The sequence below is a fragment of the Nuphar pumila genome, chromosome 10, assembly GCF_984573655.1.
Source record: "Nuphar pumila chromosome 10, dmNupPumi1.hap1.1, whole genome shotgun sequence".
NCBI classification, from domain to species: Eukaryota; Viridiplantae; Streptophyta; class Magnoliopsida; order Nymphaeales; family Nymphaeaceae; genus Nuphar; species Nuphar pumila.
Window position 1 is genome coordinate 36,674,052 of NC_143258.1, and position 23,360 is coordinate 36,697,411.

Sequence of the window (23,360 nt, forward strand, 5' to 3'; positions counted from 1 at the left end):
ATCTTCTTTCTCTCTTTTTTCCCCTTTTCCTTTTTTTCTTCTTTTTCTTTATTTTCCTATTATTTTTTCTTCTCCTCCTCTGACCTCTCGCCTTCCACCCTCTTTATTTCCTTCTTCTTCTTTTTTCTTTTTTTCCTTCTATTTATTTTCTTATTCTTCCCTTTTCTTTTTTTCCTGTTATTTTTTTCTTCTCCTCAAACCTTTTACTATTTTTCTTTCCAAGTGAGATCTGATGTCTTCTTTTTGCTTTTTGCTTCTTTAGACTTCCCAAAATTTAGATCCATAATTTAGATCCATCTCTTCTGCTTTTGATTCATGGACTGTTTCCCATTTTTGCATTTCACGTTAGCGATTGTGGTATGAATACTTGAAAAACAGGTTGATTTCTTTTATGATACAATTAAGGCACTAGAAGAAAAAGGAAGCAGGACTGGATTAAAGAATGTTTAATATGTTTACTTTGTATTGGTAATTATATATCTTCATTAATTTTTTTGTTAAACCATGTTAGGATATAATGGAAATTTGTGTGATGACTATATATGAGCTCATTGTTTGCAGTTTTTTTTTAGAAGACAGCTCCTCGAGGTTCGGCTTTAGCTTAGTAGACTCATCAAAGTTTGGTGAAATGTATCAAAGATTAATCAAGCAGCTTACCCAAAACCTTTTTGGATTCAGTTTTTTTTAGAAGACAGCTCCTCGAGGTTCTTTTATTTGTTTGTATTTGTAGATATTTTTAAATGTTTTTTTAAGTTAAAAAAAATGAGGCTCACACTTTACGCCTCGCTTTAGTTTTTGGTGGAGTGCTACGCTACGCCTCAACGTTTTCACAACATTGGGAAGGAAGGAAAGGAGGGGAAGAAGGAAAGAAAAGGAAGGAAGGAAAGGAAGAAGAGACTGTTTCTTTCATTTTTCTATTTTTTAGAATTTTTATTTAATTTTTTATATATTACCGAGATATTCTCGAGATTTATCAATTTTTGAAAATCTCTCGGAGAAATTACCTTTAACGATACAGCTGACTATGATCTATCGATCAGCAAGGTAACCAACCATCAACCTTAGACACTACCATTAATTTAAATCTCATTTCTCATTAGTCAAACATGAACGTGTTGTAGCTCCAGAACCACTTTGCTGAGCACAAGCAACCCAATCAGATGTAGTTTCTGGTACAGGTTGGTGTGCATGTTCTTGTGTAGTTTGCCATTAGTAATGTCATTATGAAGCACATCTAACATCTGCTCTTCTCACATCAGGACGGATAAATATGCTGTTTGAGTTCCATGCAGTATAAAAGATGTCATATAATTACGTAAATAAGAAAAAGCAGTCACTATAACTTTCAAGTTGGTTAGGTAGAACCCCTCCCCTTAAGTATCTCCCCAAGATCAAGTTGCTTACTACAGCCATCGGTGATAAGTTCAAGGAAAGAGATGCAAATTTATTCTGATCTGATGTGATACAGAGTGGTGGCACGTACAAGGTATCATAATTCAATATAGAGAGAGAGACTACTTACTGCAGTGGATGAAAAACGTGGACATTTTTATAGTGCCAAGACATGTCGACGAAAGGAACGGTAGAATATGTGAATGGTGGATGGAATCTTCTGAGCTTGAGTTCCCGAACAAGTCTATATTGATTGCAGTTAACACGAATGAGGGTTATCGGGTAAATGGAGTAATATAAGGCAAATTAACAAACATGTACACAGCTCAACAATTGCAACCAAGTGAAACAGAAACTATAGCAAAAATTAAGCTTCATTAGATGTAAGCATGAGCATGCATAATATAAGGGTGCTCTCAGTGTCATTGTTCCTAGAAAATGTTAGGCTACTCTAACTGTCTAAGCTATAACAGTTGGTCGGTCGTACTTCAGTGATAGCTTTACATACAAAAGAGAGGAACTTGGATATACAGATCTCTCCTAATTGAAACAGATAACTTATCACATATGCAATTGAAAGGATGAAAAAGGGTACAAAGGCAGGGAATCCTATCGCTTGGCAAAGACCACCAAAACTACCATTGTCATGGAAACCACAATCTTGAACCCAGAGCTTTCCCAGAAATTCTGCTTATCACCACTGTCAACCACTTTCTGTTGCTTTGTAGCCAGCTGCTGCTTCAGTTCTTTCAAAGCTTTGTCTCTTCTTTCTCCCATCTGGCATGCAGACAAAGAGGAATCATCATTTACCAAGCAAATGCAAGTAACAGAACATGATCAATGTAACTAATGTGATAATTGATAAACAAAGATGTTAAAAAATATGATAGAAGGCAGCTAATTCTTTGTAATAATTGACAGATAGTCCAACAACCCTTCCCAATCAAACAGGATACAGCTCAGGTTATCAAATAAATAATTAACAACAAAACTGAAGCTTTTAAAAGGATGAACACATCATATGACTTTATGATATGATTACTGTTCACCCATGTCATAGTGAAGCCTAGGTGCCACGATATTCATGGACAAAATTAAAACATATATCAGAAACGACAACACTTTGTATGAACTCCATCTTTTTATAATGATCTTGATCCTTTCTTTTAGATCTTCATTCAAAAACATGTAGTGTCAACAACCATTAGCTTGTAAGAAAAGGTTCAGGGTAAGAAAATTAATACTAAGTTAAATGGCTTTAAATGAAATAACTGGATGGTTAGGTTGTACAATCACCCCAGCTTGCCTATCAAAAGTAAATAGCACAGTGAGGCATTTGCCTAAGTTCTGTAGTCATTAAATATGGTCCTTAATAAAAACATTATGTTATCTGTAAACTTGAACACATGAAAAATCCGAATTTTTCTACTTGAGTCTTTAATACATTTACATAAAGCATACAAAAGCAATTGATTATTAGGAAACAAGGTGTTTAATGAGGTTTTCACAATGATTTGATTTAAGACTTGGAAGAGAGACATCTAATGACAACATCTGGACCATTGGATTATATTTAATGCAACAGCATGGATATAATTCTAACATGCACACCCTCATAAATGATGTTATAAGTGAGTAATACAAACGGGGTAACTCGTCCAATAATTGTTGATGACTAAGCAAGCATTTATGAGAATCTGAATTTCGAAAATCGGCCTTTGGATTGGATCTAGTCTAGTGGTCGAGATTGTGTTGTAGTTGTAGCACATAAAGCGGTCTCCATTTTCCCCCTTTCCCTTGGAAGCATATGGGAAGCATCAAGCGAAAGTAAACGGGTCGGGTTGGGTTTGGACCCAGGTTGAACCAGACTTGAGCCTGATTTTTGGGTATGGTATCGGGTCCACTATAAGAAAAACCATACTCAGACCCGATAAGAACTGCATGAACCAAACCCGGACCATACCCAGTAAAACCATATTTTTTATCACTTTTACATTGAAAATTTGTGCGTCTTAATCGGAACTTGGGTCTGGTCCAGGTCTGGTATAAAATTTCACAAACTATACCCGGGTCCATGTATTAATCAGACCTTCGGGTCCGGACCTGGGTCTTAATCGGGTCTTCTAATTTATCACCATACCCAGACCCTATAAGGTTTGGTTCAGGCCGGATCGGGTAAACCCGACCCGATGACACCCCTAAACAAAAGTAATAAGAAACCGGGTCTGAATCATAACAGAAGCACTAGGAACCAATGTAAAAAAGCAAAATAGAAGCGTGAACAAAATGTTGTAAGATGCAAAATGAGAGCAGACTTTGTATAAATTCCTCCTGCTTCCTGTGTCATTTTAAAAGCAGAATAGTTACCCTTCAGAAATGCATTGTTTGAAAGCTCAAAGCCTCATGCCAAGAAATTTTCATTTTTGAGGACCTATAATCACTTGGTGTAACTTGGATATAATTTCTTGAATAAGAGCTAAACACTAGTGTCCCTGAAGTGAAGATTAAGTGTTAGTGAAATGAGTGTCAGGGTGATAGTGAAATGAGTGTCAGGGTGATAGTATTTTTCCATTTCATGTTCATCAAAGACTCCTGCTTGTTTAACCTTTACATTAGCAATAGACAAGGTCAAGGCTGAACTCCAACATTAATAATGTTTTGAATTTGTTTACAAAATGATAACAACAACAACAACGATAATAACAGCAGAAGCAGTGAAAACAATAACCATGATAAAAATGATGGCATCTATCAGTAATCATGACCCATTACAATTTGTCTGTATTTTATTTTTCTAAAAGTTCCTCGCAATTTTTTGCAAAGCGGATGCTTCTTGCCAATGACATTTCCCCATTCGCTTCTTTTTTATTGCATCCAACTAAAGACAACAGATAGCTATCGTAGTTTTATCCTGTATATTGGACACCTTGAAAACCAACTTCATCAGCAAAGCTTCACTAATATGAAGAGAGTTACAATGTTTAGTATAGTTTTAAAAAAATGAAAGAAAAAAATATAACCAATTTAAGCACTAGAATTCACTACCGATAATTATACAATTGAAGACCCAAAAGCACATAACATTAGACATGATTAAGATTTAGACGTACCTAAAGATCCAAGCAAAAAATTAGAGAGCATAGTCACAAATATACGTGATAATTTTAAATTATGCAATATTTAGTGAAATATATTAGAAAAGGTTTTTAGCGGGTAAAAGGTCATAAGTAAATTATTGCCCTTTATAGGAAACTTGATAATGTTGTTACAATATCATAATTTCATCTTGGATATATTTTCATAACAATATCATGATAATATTATGAAAAGTTAATAATAAGCTAACAATAATGCTCCGTTATAATAACAATCACAATGACGACGATGATGATTCTGTAACGAAATATGCGAAAATATAACAAAAAGCCACTATGGGCTTACAAGATTGCAAACACAAGAAGTGCACAAGCACAAGTCCACTAAAGGGACAATACACAAGCCAATATTGGCAATAACAAGAACACAACAATATAACAAATTATAAGATTTATTGAACAAATGCTTAACACAAGCATTTAAAATACAAGAGGCACTTAACCCCTATTTATACACAAAACAGCCACTAGGAGAGAGGCTATTGGGAGCTCCCAACATTGGGGAGCCCCAACGACTCTTTGGGAGAATGCCCAAAGAGCCCTTAGTCTTTTGGAAAAAGGACAAAGAATAAAATAAATAAATAAAAAAATGACCCTAGAGGACAAATTCTATTACAAGGAGAAAAGACCAAAATACCCCGGACAATAACAGAAAATTTAAAAAAAAAAGTAAACATATACTATATATACATATATTTTAACACCCCTCATCAAACTTACGATGCAAATACCGAAAATTTATTAAGAAACAAAAAATGAGGAGCAACAAGAGCCTTGGTGAAGAAGTTTGCAAGTTGAAACTCTAAGGTGACATATGGCAATTCAATCGTTTCTTTTAAGAATTCAGCACGAACACAATGGCAGTCAGTCTCAATGTGTTTGGTACGCTCATGAAAGGTGTGGTTAATGGCAACACAAAGAAGAAGATTACCCGTGAGCTATGTCACATAGGTGTGGGTGCGGATACAATGATGCGGCAGTTTAAAAAAACTTGAGTGCGGGGATGGTATATATATATAAACAGATTTAAGTTAACACAATGTGTATGCGTGTGCATTTATGTATTGACTTTACCTGACACAAAGGAATATGTGTCCAAGTGTCGCACCCACATGGGTGCAGGTGTGACGTGGGTGTGGTGCCTTGTTAGAAGAGTCTGTGTTACATAGCTCTTGAGTAAGTGTTATTGGACTGTTTTTTATTGGAGCCAGATCCAAACCCGTGTGTGTTATGTGTCAGCCACTTAATAATGGCTTTGTTGTAATTTCTGTTTTCTATTGTAGGGCAGTTTACTACCCTAAATTATTGTAAACCCAAATATATGTTAATGAAATCAGATCGGCAGCTAACGATTGCAGCTGTGGGTATACAGTTGATATCAGCCCTTCCCATCGTTTCTTCCTCTATTCACTGCAATAGATCTTGATGATTCAAGAATTAACATGGTATCAGAGCAAGGCCATTGTTGGATTTGAAGAAGTCTCCAAAAGGTATGACCAGAGATACGTCTGATCTCCAAGTCAAGATGCATTTTCCATAGATTTGTTTTCCATCTCCTCCTTCTCTTCTCTTTTACTTCTCTTTTACCGAATCTGTCTCTAAACAAAATTTGTTCTACTCTTCCAATCTGAATCTCCTTCTGGTAGCTGCTGAGATTTATTTTTGCGTGAAATCAGTTTTTTTTTTTGGATAACACATTTGTGATCTAGTAAAATCAGATCATCGATTTCTAGTTAATGCTCTTTTGTCTCTCTCTGCTGAACATTAAATCTGAATATTGTCTTTGTTTCCTGTCATCTTATCTCTCTGTTTTTTTAGAGTTAATGTTCTCCTCTCTCTCTCAAATCTATCATTGTTGTTGTTGTTCATCTCTTGAGGATCAGATCTGTAAGTAACAAATCTAAATATCTTATCTCCCACTCCTTTTCAAAGTATAAGCCGATTTCAGCCTAGTATTCCCCATACACGTGCTTGAGTTTCTGGTGAAATTTATTTTCTGCTGTGTACTGCATTTCTATATCTGTTTTGCACGCTATTCAAGACTGAAGTATATATCTACAGCAGGAGAAAATATGTTCTTTGCAAAAAAAAAAGGGAACAGAAAATATTGGTTGATTGTAGGGTCTGAACGTGATTGTTGCAGCTGGTTTCAGATCTGATCTCCTTACCAACTATTGACCCTAGATCCTGTTAGAATACAGTATGGATATATGCGTATGGATCTGGATCCAGATCCATACGCATATTGTATGAACACATGCCATATAACCTCATTAATGGCATTTTTGTAATATCGTTGTACATGTTTTTACCTTTTAATGTTTAGGGTTTCGGTGGTCGAGCTGTGAGTGCCGCCCCAGCCATTGTGACTTCTCTCTCCCTCTCTCTCTTTCTCTCTCTCTCTCTCCTTATTTCCTGTATACCAATCTAATATGGTATCAGAGCACACAGGTTAATCCTGTGCGTGAAGAACTTCCAACGTGATCATCTCGTGGTTCGTCAGCGTGAACAGCAACCCCAGCGTGAAGAAGTTCCAGCGTGATCATCTCGTGGTTCGTCAGCGTGAACAGCAACCCCAGCGTGGACAGGTCCCAGCGTGATCATCTTCTTTTTTATCTGAAATCTCATCTTCTAAATCTGAAATCTCATCTTCTGAAAGTTGGTACTTTCCTTTTCCCCTTTTTCCTTTCAGCGTGCTCATCCATCTTTTCTTCTCTGTTAATGATTTATCTTCTTCATCTTCTCTGTTAATCATTTATCTTCTTCATTTGTTAATCGTCTTTGATTCCAGAAATTTATTTATTCTTTTTATTCATTCTTTGATTTCCAGAACTTCTTTGATTCCAGAAATTTTTTTCTTTATTGCTATTTTAGTGTCCCCTGTGCAACGTCTGTCAGTTTCATTCATTTTATTTTTTATTGATTCCAGAAATTCTTCCTTTATTGCTATTTTAGTGTCCCCTGTGCAACTCCTACAGGCAGATTGTAACTGTTTACAATCTCGATTCTGAACTGCAAAAAAAAAGGTGGTTATTTCCAGATATCAGTAGCACAGGTACATGTCTTGTTGAGGTTCTCCTGCTTGATTAAGTGATCTCAAACCTGTTTGTTTTTTTCCATTCGTTTTGTTTGCTTATTCATTGTCCCATTGATATAGATTTCCATTCGTCATCTGGTCCCTCTGCAAATTTCTTGAGTCAGCTCGTTACAGAAAAACTTACTCATTCTAATTTTTTGACTTGGAAGAGGCAAATCCTTCCTTTTATACGGAGTCAGGATCTCGATGAACATCTGGATGGTTTAGTTCCTATACCATCATGACTTATTTTGCAGGAAACCAAAGATGAGAATGGTGACACAATTACCATTTCTATTAAGAATCCAGAGTATACAGCTTGGAGGAAGCGGGATCAGTCTTTGGTTGCTTATATTACGTCAACACTCTCTCAAGAAGTGTTGGTTACTCTTTCAAATGATTGCACTGCGGCGGATCTATAGAGTAAGTTGTCTCAGACATATTCTCAGATATCATAAGCCCGAGTTATGTACTTAAAAAATGAATTTCAAAGTTTGAAGAAAGGCTCCATGACAGTCATGGAATACATAGGCTGCTTGAAGAGTATTACCGATCAATTGGCGGTAATTGGAAGTGCTATTGCAGATAAAGATAAAGTTCAACAACTTCTCAATGGATTGGGTCCTGATTTTGACATGCTTACCACGGCTTTATCATGCCTTCCGCAATTGCCCACTTTTGACGATCTTCAAGCGAAGCTTCTCCAGCATGAGATGATTATGAAACAACGGGCAGAAGGAAATGAATCTGCTCGTCCTCATTCAGTTTTGGCCATGGACACTTCTGTAGGTTTTGGACGAGGGAATGGAGGGCATCAAGGAGGCAGAGGCCGCGGACGTTTTGGACAGGGAGGACGTGGTATTTTGCCTACACCTAATATTTCAGGGGTTTTTAATATAGGAAATCAGAGGAGAGTGCCCACTTGTTTCTTATGCAACAAAAGAGGACATGTGAAAGCTGATTGTTGGTTTAATCTACAGAATAGAGGAAAAATAAACAAAATTGAGCATAAATCAGCTACTCCTATGGACACAAAAGGGCCATCAACAGATGTGCAACAACTTTTGTTATCAGCATTGTCACAGATGACGATCAAGCAAAATGAACAAGGCGAGTGGTATGTTGATTCAGGTGCCGCCACACATGTTACGGGTAATGCAGGTAAGTTATCTCACTTATTGCCTTATTTTGAAAAAGGTAGTATAGTTACGGGAGATGGAACTTATCACTCCATTAGTCATACTGGCAGTGCACATATCCCTATGTCAAAGTCCTCACTTCACTTGTCCAATGTCCTTCTTGCTCCTAATATTAAAAAGAACATTGTTTCTGTAGCTAAACTTGTTGACGATATGAATTCTTCCGTCGAATTTACTCCCTCTTCTGTTTATGTTAAGGATCTACGAACGAAGGAGACGTTCGCTAAGGGGGAGCGACAAGGAAACATGTACGTCTTCAAGGAGATTCCTTCAGTGTCTTCGTCTTCAGTCCCAGTTCTCCAGTTGAAGTCGTCCAAGCATTCTTCAGTGTCTTCACCTTCAGAGTCTTTGTTTTTCCCTTCATTGAAAGTTTTTAATTCATCTCATTGTAATAAGTCAAATATTTGGCATAGTCGTTTGGGACATTGTAGTCGGGGTTTCGTTGAAAACCTTGTATCTGATGGTCTCCTTTCAGAGTCTAGTTTATGTTCATTTTTTGATAATAATAATAAATGTTCTTCATGCGAACTCTGCAAAAGTCATGTTCTTCCTTTTCATATTATAAATAAAAGAGCTTCAAAGCCATTTGAGATTATTTGTTCTGATGTTTGGGGACCCGCACCTATTCCTTCTCTTTCTGGCAGTCGCTACTATGTTATCTTTATTGATTCTTATTCCCGTTATACTTGGATATATTTCTTAAAACACAAGCATGAAGTTTTTCAAATATTTCGGGAATTCCATTCGATGGTCAAAACAAAGTTTGCTTGTGATATTGTGCATTTACAATGTGATGGTGGAGGAGAGTATTCATCGAACGAGTTTATTGCCTTTCTTCGGGATAAAGGAATAAGTCGACAGGTTTCTTGCCCTCATACTCCTCAACAAAATGGGGTTGCGGAGAGGAAACACAGGCATATTGTAGAGAGCGCAATGAGCATGCTACATGACAGCAATATGCCCGTTAGTCTCTGGACAGAAGTTTTTCACACATCTGTTCATATCATAAATCGTCTTCCTATGGCACTTTTGGATCGGAAATCTCCCTATTATACTTTATTCGAGCAACATCCCTCTTATGATGAGCTGTGTGTTTTTGGTTGTGTATGTTATGTACATGTTGATTCATCTCTGCGAAATAAGTTTCAGGACAAGGCTGTCAAGTGCAGATTTGTTGGGTATACAAAGGTTATCGATGCTATGATCCTACTACAAAACGTATTAGGACCTCCAGGAATGTTGTTTTTGATGAAGGAAATTTTCAAGTCAATGACTCTGCAGTGTTACCATCTCGAGAATTAGAAGTATATGATCCATGGATTCTCGAGAATTAGAAGTATATGATCCATGGATGAGCGTAGATCTTTTTGCTAATACAGGAGAAACATGTCAGACAAATTGTCCTTCCTTCGGCTTGAGTAGGGAGTTGAATGACTCACAAATGCATGTTGAATTATCTCCAGTTGAGTCTCCAGCTGAGCCACCCCCAGTAGAACGCTTCTCTGGGCAGATATACACTAGACGGGACAAAAATACAGAGCCGAGGAATGTGAAGGAAAGCATCGCCAATGCTTCGGCTCGAAGGCCGTCACGCATTAAGCATCCTATTCAACGATGGGTGAGTTATGAGACCTTCTCCCTTGATTTCCAGTTGTTTATGTCTCAGCTCACAAAACAGGATGAACCCACTTGTTTTAATCAAGCTCTTCAATCCCGTCATTGGACTGAAGCTATGAATGAAGAAATGGAAGCTCTTAATGAATGCCAGACTTGGGAAATAGTCCCTCGGCCAGAAGGAAAGAATGTAGTTGGCTCAAAATGGGTTTATAAAATAAAATATAAGCCTGAAGGAAGTATTGACAGATATAAGGCGCGACTTGTTGCTCGAGGATTCACACAACAATATGGTGAAGACTACGACGAAACTTTTAGTCTCGTAGTCAAAATGGGTACTATTCGTATCATCATATCCCTAGCAGTTGATAAAGGTTGGAGCCTTAGACAGATGGATGTTAAAAATGCTTTTTTGCATGGAACTTTAAAGGAAGAAGTGTGTATGAAGCAACCACCTGGTTATGCCGAGAAGGATCCTATTGCCTGGGTGTGCAAACTAAGGAAATCTCTGTATGGGTTGAAACAGGCGTCCCGTTCCTGGTTTGAAAGTTTCTCTATGCAGTTTCAGAGTTATGGTTTTAGAAGATGCTCTCTGGATCACTCACTCTTTATTTACCAAAAGGCGGACATTGTTATACTTCTTCTTATATATGTTGATGACATTGTGATCACTGGGAGCTCAGATAGTCATATGGAAGACGTGAAACAGTTTTTAATGAAAACTTTCAAGATGAAAGATTTAGGGGAGTTGCGGTACTTTCTTGGTGTGGAAGTTGACAGACAACAAGACACGTTGACACTCATGCAACAAAAATACACTCTTGACCTTCTGGAAAAAGCCGGGATGACGAATTGCAAACCAGTCAGCACTCCTAGTGTATTACATCAAAGGCTGAGCTCTGAAGATGGTCATCTTTGTGTCAACCCTACAACGTATAGAAGTCTCGTGGGGATGTTACAGTACTTGACCTTTACCAGACCTGATATAGTTTATGCTGTCAATCAGGTATCCCAGTTTATGCATGCTCCAACGGAGGGTCATATGGAAGCTTGTGAAGCGCATTCTACGCTATTTAAAAGGAACTATAGGAGACGGACTTGTTTATCGCAAGAACGATAATCTGCATAGAGGACATGAACTCATCACTTATACAGACGCAGATTGGGCAGGGGATCCAGATGAGAGACGATCTGTCTCTAGATATTGTGTTTATATTGGGCACAATTTAGTATCCTCGAGCAGCAGAAAACAAAAGGCAGTGGCACGATCGAGTACAGAGGCTGAATACAGATCGATGGTTGCAGGCACGGCAGAAGCCACATGGATTAGACACTTATTGAGTGATCTTGGGGAGACAATTATTCGATCATTTCTTTTATGTGACAATCAAAGCGCAATAAACATTGCATGTAATCCTGTCCAGCATAGCAGAACGAAGCACATTGAGATTGATCAACATTTCATACGACAGAAAGTCGAGATGAAGGAGATAGAACTACGTCATGTTCGAACAGAAGATCAAGTGGCAGACCTGTTTACCAAAGGATTAACAGGACGTCAATTTTGGCTATTGAAGAGCAAGTTGTACATGCTCCAAAATCACGTACAACTTGAGGGAGGGTGTTAGAATACAGTATGGATATATGTGTATGGATCTGGATCCAGATCCATACACATATTGTATGAACACATGCCATATAACCTCATTAATGGTATTTTTGTAATATCGTTGTACATGTTTTTACCTTTTAATGTTTAGGGTTTCGGTGGTCGAGCTGTGAGTGCCGCCCCAGCCATTGTGACCTCTCTCTCTCTCTCTCTCTCTCTCTCTCTCTCTCTCTCTCTCTCTCTCTCTCTCTCTCTCTCTCCTTATTTCCTGTATACCAATCTAATAGATCCTAGCTAAAAAAAAAGGTGAAGGAAGGTGCGGCTTACACCTCGTGATTGATCTTATTCATACCTCAGTCTTGAATTGTGTGCGTCTTATAGTTTCTTTATTCTTGTGTTATGGATTCTTCTTCGTTCTTCCCATCTAATTCGGGTCTTTCCTCAAGCTTTCTTAATCAACTTGTTCCTGAAAAATTAAACACCTCAAATTTCTTGACGTGGAAGAGACAGATTATTCCTTTTATAAGAAGTCATGGTCACCTTGGCCATCTAGATGGAACTACTCCAGTCCCGCCAGAATTTGTTGCACGTGAAAGAAAGGATGACAATGGGGCGACCTCAACTGTGTATGTCAAAAATCCAGAGTTTGAGACTTGGGAAAAGAAAGATCAGTCAGTTGTGGCCTACATCACTTCAACTCTGTCGAAGGAGGTACTCGTAGCCATACCTGATGATTGTTCAGCCAACCAACTTTGGAATAGATTAGTTTAGACATATTCTCAGGTCTCGCAGGTGAGAATGTTTTTTCTGAAGCGAGAGTTTCAGTTGCTCAGAAAGGACAATATGACCATCATGGAGTATTTGAATAAGATGAAGACTATCATAGACCAGCTTGCCATTGTGGGGTGCAAGGTAAGTGGCACAGATATGGTCCAGTAGACTCTGAGTGGGCTAGGGCCTAATTACAACATGATTGTTACTTCTCAACTATGCTTGTCTGTCCTTCCTACTTTTGAAGAGTTGTGTGCCAAGTTGATTCAATATGAAATGACTCTAAAGGGTTTTTTTGAGGAACCACAGTCTCACACAAATACTTAGGAGGTCCTTGCTACAGGAATGTCATATGGGCGAGGATGAGGAGGTTTTGGGTTTCGTGGAAGAGGAGGACAAGGTGGATGTGGACTGCTGCCTACACCAAATATATTGCCAAATGTGCAAGGGCAAAAGACAATACCCACTTGTTATCTTTATAATAAAAGAGGATATATTAAGGCAAATTATTGGTTTAATCCTCAGAATAAAGGAAAGTCTCCACAGGCAAATGTCACGAGAGATTCTGGTAGTGCACAGGCTAATGATAAAATCAAAGAGTTACTGTTATCTGCATTGGCAGGATTGAATCTAAAGCAGAGTGACCAGGGGACTTGGTACGTTGACTCAGGTGCGGCAACCCATGTGACTGGTGATGCTGGTAAAAATCCAGGACTTGTAACTTTTTAGAAAAGTTTAGAAAGCTTTGAAATCATACAATAATCAGAGTTTAAATAATACTTCAGCGGAAAATGATATTTTTAAAACCACAAGTCAATGGATCTTGAGCACATTACAGCGTAAACTTTCCTTTTGTAAAATCCCGCACAACCATTGAAATCAAATGGTTTAGAAACAGAGTTTCAATAATTGAGAATTCATTTGTTGAAACCAAGAAGAAGCTTACTAAAACAGTTTTATTAACTCACGGTTTAATAAAAGAGAAATTTTGAAACACACTTTATACCAAATTTACCAACATGTCCTCAGGAGCGAAACGTCAGGGAAAGAGCCCTATCTTGATCTCATCACGTCATCGTGCCATCGCAGACTGTATTACCTATCCAAAACTTGCCCATAAAATGGGTCAGTTTCACTAAAAACTGGTAGGTGCAAAGATATGACAAAATTGAACATAATTAAGCAGACTAATTTAATATATCAAATAGACAGACAATTATATAGCAATTTAATTTCAGCAGAGTCATAGATCAAACTATCATGAGCATAATGCTAAAATTATTACTAGCATTTTACTAGCACAAGTAAGCTAACTATTACAAGCAAAACACTGCGCAAGAAAGTTAACTAGCAAAATACAATGCTTCATCAACCACACACACAATTCCATAAGTATTGAACCTGTTGTACCCTATAACTTTCATACGTGCATAACTGAACACATTGTGTGATCGGATTTAAATTATGTTTCGATATTAACTGGCCAAGCGGGTACGCACAAGGCACGACTCTAGAAACAGCCTAGACTGATCCGGGGGTTTATTATGCTATGTATTTTATGATAACCCGGATAGCTGACTGAGTCCGCACCTAAGGGGGCGGTCGGTGATCAAGAGAGAAATCTCCAAAGCAGCATAAACAATGGATGCATCCCAAACATGGAGAGCTACCACCTAGGATAATTATGGTAGTCCCATTCCCCTAACTCCGATGACTGGGGAAGCCGAGTCTTTTGCTCGTAACTGCCATTAATGGTCTGTCCATCGAAGTTTTGTACATTTCTGTCCTCTCTCCTGACAGGAGTCAGCGATTCGAATGAGTACATCAGGGGTAGTTAACTGAAGACTCATTCTATATACTCTGGTCTTTCGACCCACTCGAGTATCTTGCCGGTGAAGGCGAAAACATCACTTATTTAGGTGATCACAACATTTTGTTATTTGCACTCATCGAGGTTGCCACAACCTACTCATCCAATCATCGCAACGTAAGAAGACGTACTTGTCAAAAAGTACGGTCGTACATGTCATAAGTACGACTACGATGAAAGGGATATGGTTCCACAAAAGAAACCCCAACAGATATTATCTGCCAAAGGATTAATACAACATATCCTGACAAGATAAGTCTTGAATTCAATTCAACATTTTTCATATGTCATGATGCAAGGTCATCTCGGATCTCTCGTCCGATCAACAAAGTACTTAACATGTTGTGCATGTCTAAACGTACGCTATACTGAACCAGGGAGGTCTGTGGGCTTCTCAAAAGGAATACCCAGCACACAACTTCATAACAATTCAAAAAAATATAGGAGTGCTCATTTGGCACGCTTTATCCTTAAAAGCCATAATGCCACATTAAGTCATTCACACAAGACACAACACTATCAATCTTACATCAAAAATTTATCTTAGTATCGACATGATTCGCACGACACGCGACACTAAGTTTAATAAATGAAGAATGGGTCCTTCAACAGAATCTCACTCAATCATAGGCTCCTGCCCCTAATCGGGGTTATTCAAATTGAGCCGCAACTTGAATCAAGGTTATAAAACATTTCTCCCAAGTGTGTGGACTTGGGAGGGGCCAAATGTTACTTCGCAATCCTGCGAGACTTAATCATACTTTGCAAAAGTTGTGCATTTTGAAGAGCACCAAGTTCGCGGAAGGAAACTCGTTTTTAGAGAACTAAAATGCAAAGCACAACTTCTAGTGTTTTGAAAACAAGTGAAATCAGGATAGACGCAAGACTACATTTATGTAAGTACATATTTAGCATAGGTGTGAGCATATGCAGATTATAACATGACAACAAGCGACTCTCGACTTGCAATGCCACACATCGAGCGAAAACACATAAGTAACACACGAGGTACCAAAACCATACCTTGACCACTTAGATAGGCAAACACATAAGGTCATGAGTAATACACGAGACACAAAGTCGTACCTCACTCAAAGGAAACGTGCAGGCAAAAATGGATGCAAGCAAACAAGGGCATATGTATTTCAAGAAATACGAAACCACACCTCAACTCATAACCAACCTATGCAAAATAATGATCGAAGAATGAAATTGTACAACGACCCATAGGAACGAACAGGCAAGCATATATGCAAGCAATTAAGGGCATAAGTATTGCAAAAAGTACGAAACCACCTTCAACCACATGAGCAAATACACAAATTAATACTCAAAGAGTAAAATCATACATCGACTCATAAATATGCAGACAAGAAAATATGCAACGCAGAAGCAATATAAATCTAAGCATATCTAGCATGGGCATCTTAATTATTTCAACTTAAATACGTTCATCAATTGCCCTTTGTGCGACTTTACCCTACCTTGGGATGTCGTGCAGAGGTCGGGCCGCGGAGCGCGAACTGGACTCGTTGCGAACTCTGCAAGAGTGTGAAACATTTAATTATGTTAATCTAATTAATGGTGCAACGAGGCAAGGGTAGGATTAGGCGGCACGGAGTGATCCCCCGACTGCTGACGACAATGGGGCGGCAGAGAAAGAGCCATTGTCAAACATAGCGAGGCGGCAGGGGGCGAGCCCCCCCGCAGAAACCACTGAAGCGGCCGGGGTCACACCCCTGCCAACAGCAGTGAAACGGCAGGGGCTAGCCCCTGCCGACAGCGACGAAGCGGCAGGGATCGCACCCCTGCCGACGGCAGCGAAGCGGCAGGGGTCGCACCCCTGTCGACGGCAGCGAAGCGGCAGGGGTCGCACCCCTGCCGACGGCAGCGAATCGGCAGGGGGCTAGCCCCTACCGACAGCAACGAATAGGCAGAGGGCTAGCTACCGATAGCAACGAATCGACAAGGGGCTAGCCCCTACCGATAGCAACGAATCGGCAGGGTGCTAGCCCCTACCGATAGCAACGAATCAGCAGGGGGCTAGCCCCTACCGACGGCAGCAAAGCGGCAGGGGGCTAGCCCCTGCCAACAGTACTGAAGCGGCAGGGGTCACACCCCTGCCGACGGCACTGAAACGGCAGGGGTCGCACCCCTGCTGACGACAGTGAATCGGCAGGGGTCGATCCCCTGCCAATGACAGCGAATCGGCAGGGGCCGAGCCCCTGCCGTCCGGCGAAAGGATGATGGCAGGGGGACAAACCCCTGCCGAAGAGAGAGAGAGAGATCGGGGCGAGGGGGTGACACAGGGCCAATGGTCCCTCTGTCGTGCCTTCCGGCGAGGTGACAGAGAGAGGAGCGAAGAGGGAGGAGGGGGAGGTGAAAAGGGAGGTGCAGAGGGCGTACCTGGAAGGAGAGGAGGTGAGGTGGCTGGCGGTCGGCGGCGTGCGCAGGAAAGGAGGAGGCGTCGATCGGGGTTGCCGCCTGCAGGGAACGAGAAGCGGGGCGGGGCATCGATCCCCCCCTCCCGCAATGCTCTTAAAGAGCTCGGGGAGGGGCGACAAAAGGGGAAACCCCGATGGGTTTCCCTATCGGCCGAAGGCGCGATGGGGGGGGGGGGGGGGGGGGGGGGTGGCGCACAGGAGGAAGACCTCCTGTGTTGGGTTTTTTTTTTAAAACCCTAACGGCGATGGGCTCGGGTCCGGACCCGACCCGGCCCGGGTCCGATTTTTTTTTGTTTTTTTAAACGCAGGTTTTACAGGCGCCAAGTCAAGATTATGACGAGACCTTCAGCCCAGTTGTGAGAATGGAGACCATTAGAATTATTATTTCCCTAGCAGTTGAACATGGATGGAAGCTCAATCAGCTCGACGTAAAAAATGCCTTCCTGCATGGCGACTTAAAGGAGAAGGTCTACATAGAACAACCTCCTGGATATGCAGAAGGGGATCCTAAGAACTACGTCGGCAGATTGAGGAGAGCCCTCTACGGGCTAAATCAGGTGTCCCGCTCTTGGTTTAACAGTTTTTCGTCTGAGATACAGAAACATGGTTTTTGTCGATCTCTTCTAGACCATTCCTTGTTTATATTCAAAAGTGAAGATGTAGTTACTTTAATGGTTATATATGTGGATGATATTGTTATTACAGGTAACTCAGAGGATCACATTGCAAAGGTGAAACAACTGTTAAGTCAAAGATTTAAAATGAAAGACCTTGGAGACTTGCGATATTTTCTTGGGGTGGAAGTTGATAGAAGAGATGAGTTGGCACTCACCCAGCACAAATACATAGTGGATGTCCTGAGCAAAGCAGGTATGAAGGACTGTAAGCCTTCAGCCACTCTGAGCATTCTTCATCAAAAATTGAGCGTCCAAGATGGAGATTTATACGATGACCCTACCAGATATCGGAGTCTAGTTGGGATATTACAGTATCTTACATTCACCCGACCTAACATTGTCTACTCAATCAACCAGGTGTCTCGATTCATGCATGAACCACACACTGGACACATGGAGGCAGTCAAAAGAATCCTTAGATATTTAAAGGGGACACATGGTGATGGACTTCGCTACAGGCAAAGGCCGACAGGACAAAGCATGCACAAAATTGTTGTCTACAGTGATGTGGATTGGGTCGGGGATCCAGATGAGTAAAGATTTGTCTTGGGGTATTGTGTTTTCATTGGACAAAATTTGATCTCCTTGAGTAGTAAGAAACAGAAAGTTATAGCTAGGTCAAGCACTGAGACGGAGTACCGATCTATGGCAGCCACTGCAGAAGTTACATGGGTCAGGCACGTATTAACAGAAGTATGGGAAGAAATTTCACGAGCATCTTTGCTATGTGATAATCAAAGTGTTATCAACATGTCTTTTAATCCAATCCACCACAGTCGAACCAAGCATATTGAGATAGATCAACATTTCGTGCGGCAGAAGGTTGAAGAAAAGGAGATTGAAACTGAATTTGTGAGAACTGAAGATCAAGTAGCAGATCTATTCACTAAAGGATTAACTAAAGACAGGTTTTGGACGCTCAAAAACAAGTTGTTCATGGTACAAGACCATGCACAACTTGAAGGGGGGTGAAAAACAGAATCGGTTATTGGACTGGTTTTTATTGGAGCCAGATCCAGACCCGTGTGTGTTATGCGTCAACCACTTAATAATGGCTTTGTTGTAATTTCTATTTTCTGTTGCAGGGTAGTTTAGTACCCTAAATTATTGTAAACCCAAATATATGTTAATGAAATCAGATCGATAGCTAACGATTGTTGTTGTGGGTATACAGTTGATATCAACCCTTCCCATCGTATGTTCCTCTATTCACTGCAATAGATCCTGGTGATTCAATAATTAACAGGAAATACTTAGCGAAAAATTTTAATGTTTGCTACCCTTGTGGATAAAGAACCCCCTAGTGAAAAATGTAATATTTTATTTTTCTCTTTTTTTTTGCACATATGACCCTTCAGATGTGATCTATATATTTAGTAGAAACCAATGTCACAGGGGCTCGGCTAGCAGGGTGCCGCACCCGCGTCGACGCGACTCGACGCGGGTGCTGGTGCGGCACCGGGTGCGGTCAACCCGATCCTGGGTGCGTTGACCGCACCCAGGATCATTTAGGTCCATTTTTTTTGGATTTTTTTTTTTAAAATTGCCCTATGAAATGGACTGCGAAATTTTTAAAAAAAAAAAATCAGCTGTGCAGCAGCTGACAACAGCTGACAGCTGCTGCTGCTGACAGCAGCTGACTTTTCAATCTTAATCCTCTCTCCATAATAAATGATATGGGCTGCGAAATTTGAAAAAAAAAACAGCTGTACAGCTGCTGATAGCAGCTGACAACAGCTGACAGTTGCTGCTGCTGACAGCAGCTGACTTTTCAATCTTAATCCTCTCTCCATAATAAATGATAATGATGGTGGTAGCCTTGCTTTAGTAAAGGATTTTCTCTCTCCATAATAAATGATAATGATGGTGGTAGCCTTGCTGGCTATTACTAATAGTATTCACTGTTCTCCTGCGTGCAGCTGTATATAAAATGAAATTTGAAAAAACCCGCGTGGGGGGAACCCCCGACCCCCTTTTATATATATATATTTATATATATATATATATATATATATATATTTACATTTTTGCCCCTGCCGCACCCCCGCACCCGGGTTTTTTGGAAGTGTCGAATCCCCCCACCTGCGCCCGCACCCGCACCCATGTGACATAGGTAGAAACTAACCTTTGGATCATGTTTTACTGATCCATATGTCAGATTTTTTGAGGGTTGAAAAATCAATGGCATATGATGCACCAAATTTTCAAACCTCAAAAAATCATATTTTTACGCTCAAAAACCATGAATCAAGGGTCGATTCCTACTAATTTAACCATGCTGAACACATCCATGAGGTCAGATTTGGTCAAAACAACTTCCCTCTATGAGTGGTAACTAGGGGGCTCCTTACCGACGAGGGTAGAAAATGCTAACCTTATATATATATATATATATATATATATATATATATATATATATATATATATATATATATATATATATATACACACACACACAATGTTTTATGTTCAATGTTATGCAATTTTATGAATTTTGATATGTTACATTGAAATACACACTTCATTCATAATTACAACCATATGTTTGTTACTAAATTTAGATATTTATTGTAATATCTATGTTTTTCTTGATGTTTTATTTTTTTTGGTCCCGACTAGTCCTTTCAGGGGTCTTCCGACTAGTGTGCACAAGCTTGTAGCATATAGAACAATAGAAATCGTGGCATGCCAATTTCCTGAAACTTGGTATAAAGTCAAATACTGAACTAGGCCATATTTAAAAGGGCGAGATTCAAAGCCAATGTAAAAAATAAATAGATAAATCTTAAAGAAAGATTCTCATAAGGACACAATAGCAGCCTATTCTAGAATAAATGGACCAAATAACATCTTGTGAGCAGTATATTGGACTACAGAATGAAACAGACACATGAGATAACACATGCATAAACTCAAATTAGTGAATGATCCATAAGAGAAGAATGCATGAGGAAAAAAAGGGCAGAAGAAGAAGAAGAGGTATACCCTTTGAATCTTTCGAGTGTGGGAACGAGCTTCTTGCAAACAAAATTCTAGTTTTAAGACCCTTTTCTTCAGCTCCTGATCAGCTCTCTGTTGTTTCTCTAACTGTTGCAGAAAACATATTCACTAGAATTAGAAAGCAAATGTTGAAAGGCCAGAACCTTAGAACTCAAGGCTCATATTGCATGACAAAGGGAATTAAATTTCACAAAAGATCTATCATGAACATACCTGTGATTCCAGCTCCTGTGTTTTCAGCTTCCAGTGAGCTGACAAGATCCTGATCTCATCTCGAAGCCTAGCGATTTCTTCATCTTTTGTATTTAGATGCTTGGAAATGTTCTGAAAATTCTTTGGGGAAATCTCATCCAAGATCTTCATCAGTTCAGTATCCTTTGTAGCTGCAGATTTGGCAATTGCATGTTTTATCTCTTGCTCAATTCTAAAGACTTCATCTTTCAGCTGCTTCTGGGAAACCTCCCTTTCCTGGAGCTGTTTTTGCAAGTGATCTAACTGTTCCCCAAGCTTGTTAACTCTATCCTCATGGCCTTTCAAGGAATCGTTTTTATAATCTAATTCTTTCAACAGGGTCGAAAACTGGAGTTGTGCTGATTGTGCAGATGCTGAACTGGCATCTGCAGTTGCTTGGGTCATCGAAAGTTGTGATCTCAAATTGTCCAGCTCCTTAAGGTGCTGTTTTTCATTAGATAAAGTTAGAATTAGTAAAACATACAAAAAGAATATGCTAGTTGTGAATAGTAAGGAAAACTACTAAATCATAGGAAACCTGGTCAAATGAACCTAAGAATATGAGGGGACTAAGTGTATTAGTCCAGGTCAAAAATTACCCAGTAAAATACACAAAATAAGAGGATTATTTTGGAAATCACATCAGCTAATACATATCAATAAACTGCATTCAAATGAGAACCTAAACAACACTATGTTAAGATAACAGCTCAAAATAAGCACCGTGAGCTAGTATTACATATGAATAATGAAAAAAATAAACTACTTTCTGAATGCAGATTGCCTCGAAATGCAAGTCCCTAAAGCAGATAAAATAGAAGAAGTTTTTTTAACAATGAATTTATTCTTTGTGACACCCTCCCACAAAAATATAGCAGTGTTATACTCTCACAAGTACTTGGGAACTGATGTACTGCAGGTACGCATCTGCTGTGTTTCATACTTGACCCATTGTACCCATTTTATGATCCAGTCAATGTGTAGTCTGTCACATGGACTCACAAAAGAGGCTGCCAAAACTAGCGTCGATGCGATGCAGGTGCGACACCCGGTGCAGTCAATGTGACCCTAGGTGCGGTCAACCTGCACCCAGGGTTATCTTTGTCCAAAATGGACTCAGTCAACTTTGACCGAGTCCATTTTGGTCCATTAAAAAATTGAGGGGGTTTGTGTTTAAGGGGGGGGGGGGGGGGGGGGTACATATCTTGATTTTAGTCTTTCAAAGGTTAAGAATAAAAGAGGGGCAAGGGCTCAGCCCCTCCTCCATTGCACCCTTCTCCACCTGTGTCCCTTTTAGCGACCCCACCATTCCGGTCTCTCTCTCTCTCCTGTTCCATTATGCTTCTCTTTTTCCGCACCCTCCTCCTTTGTTGTCATCCACACTAAGGCTCTCTCCCTCGTTCTCCTCTTTTTCTCTCCTCCGTTGTATGCAGATCCCCCTATCTAGGAAGAAGCAAAAAAGAGAAAGAAAAAGCTAGCAACAGAGATATTTTTAGGGTTGGTTGCTTGACCCATGCAATTACTTTTTTGCCCCCCTCCCTCTTCGGTTTTGGACTGCGGGGAGGGTATTATTAAAATTTGCATGGGTCAATCACCCTAAAAAATAGGCAACAGCTACCAGCTCTCATTCACCATACCGGGGATTTAAACAACACCCCCTTACAATCCGTTGGGAGGAGAATTAGAGATGATCAGAGCCTTTGTCCAATGACACGGTCTAAGGTATAAATGTTGATTGAGTTGGTCTTCCTTTATCTTGCGGTAAATGAGCTACTATTGTTGTTTGTACAGAGAAAGAAAAGACCAATGCTATTCCTCTTTTTTTTCATAGTCTTACAACACCCGGCACAAGCAAGCAGCCAGGTGTTAACTGAGAAAGTCTGGGTCTTATCCAGATCTGATTGACCTGGATCTGTTTAGATTCAAGTCTGATTCAAACATGGGTCAAACCAACCCAGATCTGAGTCGTACGTGAACCTATTTTGACCCAAGTCAGATTCAGTCTTGTGTCAAAGCAGACCTAGGTCTTAATTGAATCAGAGTGTGTTGGGTTTGCTTTGACTTAGACTGATTCAGACCTGGGTCAAAGTAAAGCTAGGTTTGAATCAGTCTAGGTATACAAACCCAAGTCTGTCAAAGATATATATATATATATATACGCACCCCCGCAACAAAGTTTTTTTAAAGTGTCGCATCGCCGCACCCACACCTGTACCTATGTGACAAAGTGTGTAGTCAATAGTCAAGATCAAAGTGTAATACCCACAAATTTTTTGGGGATTATAAATAAACTATTTTGGCATAACTAATGAAATTAATTGT

General features: G+C 39.8%; 1 protein-coding gene across 2 annotated transcripts in view; it reads right to left on the reverse strand.

Moving 5' to 3' along the window:
• Window positions 1-1,748: 1,748 nt before the first annotated feature.
• LOC149826664 (nuclear envelope-associated protein 2-like) overlaps window positions 1,749-23,360 on the reverse strand; it is a 34,929-nt gene continuing 13,317 nt past the window's right edge. For both annotated transcript variants that reach the window (XM_090020091.1, XM_090020092.1), the window contains exons 5-7: window positions 21,021-21,482; window positions 20,793-20,894; window positions 1,749-2,169 (exon numbers count right to left, since the gene is read on the reverse strand). In XM_090020091.1, coding sequence (XP_089876217.1) covers window positions 2,002-2,169; window positions 20,793-20,894; window positions 21,021-21,482 — 732 coding nt within the window. In that variant the 3' untranslated portion in view covers window positions 1,749-2,001. The remainder of the gene's footprint in view (window positions 2,170-20,792; window positions 20,895-21,020; window positions 21,483-23,360) is intronic.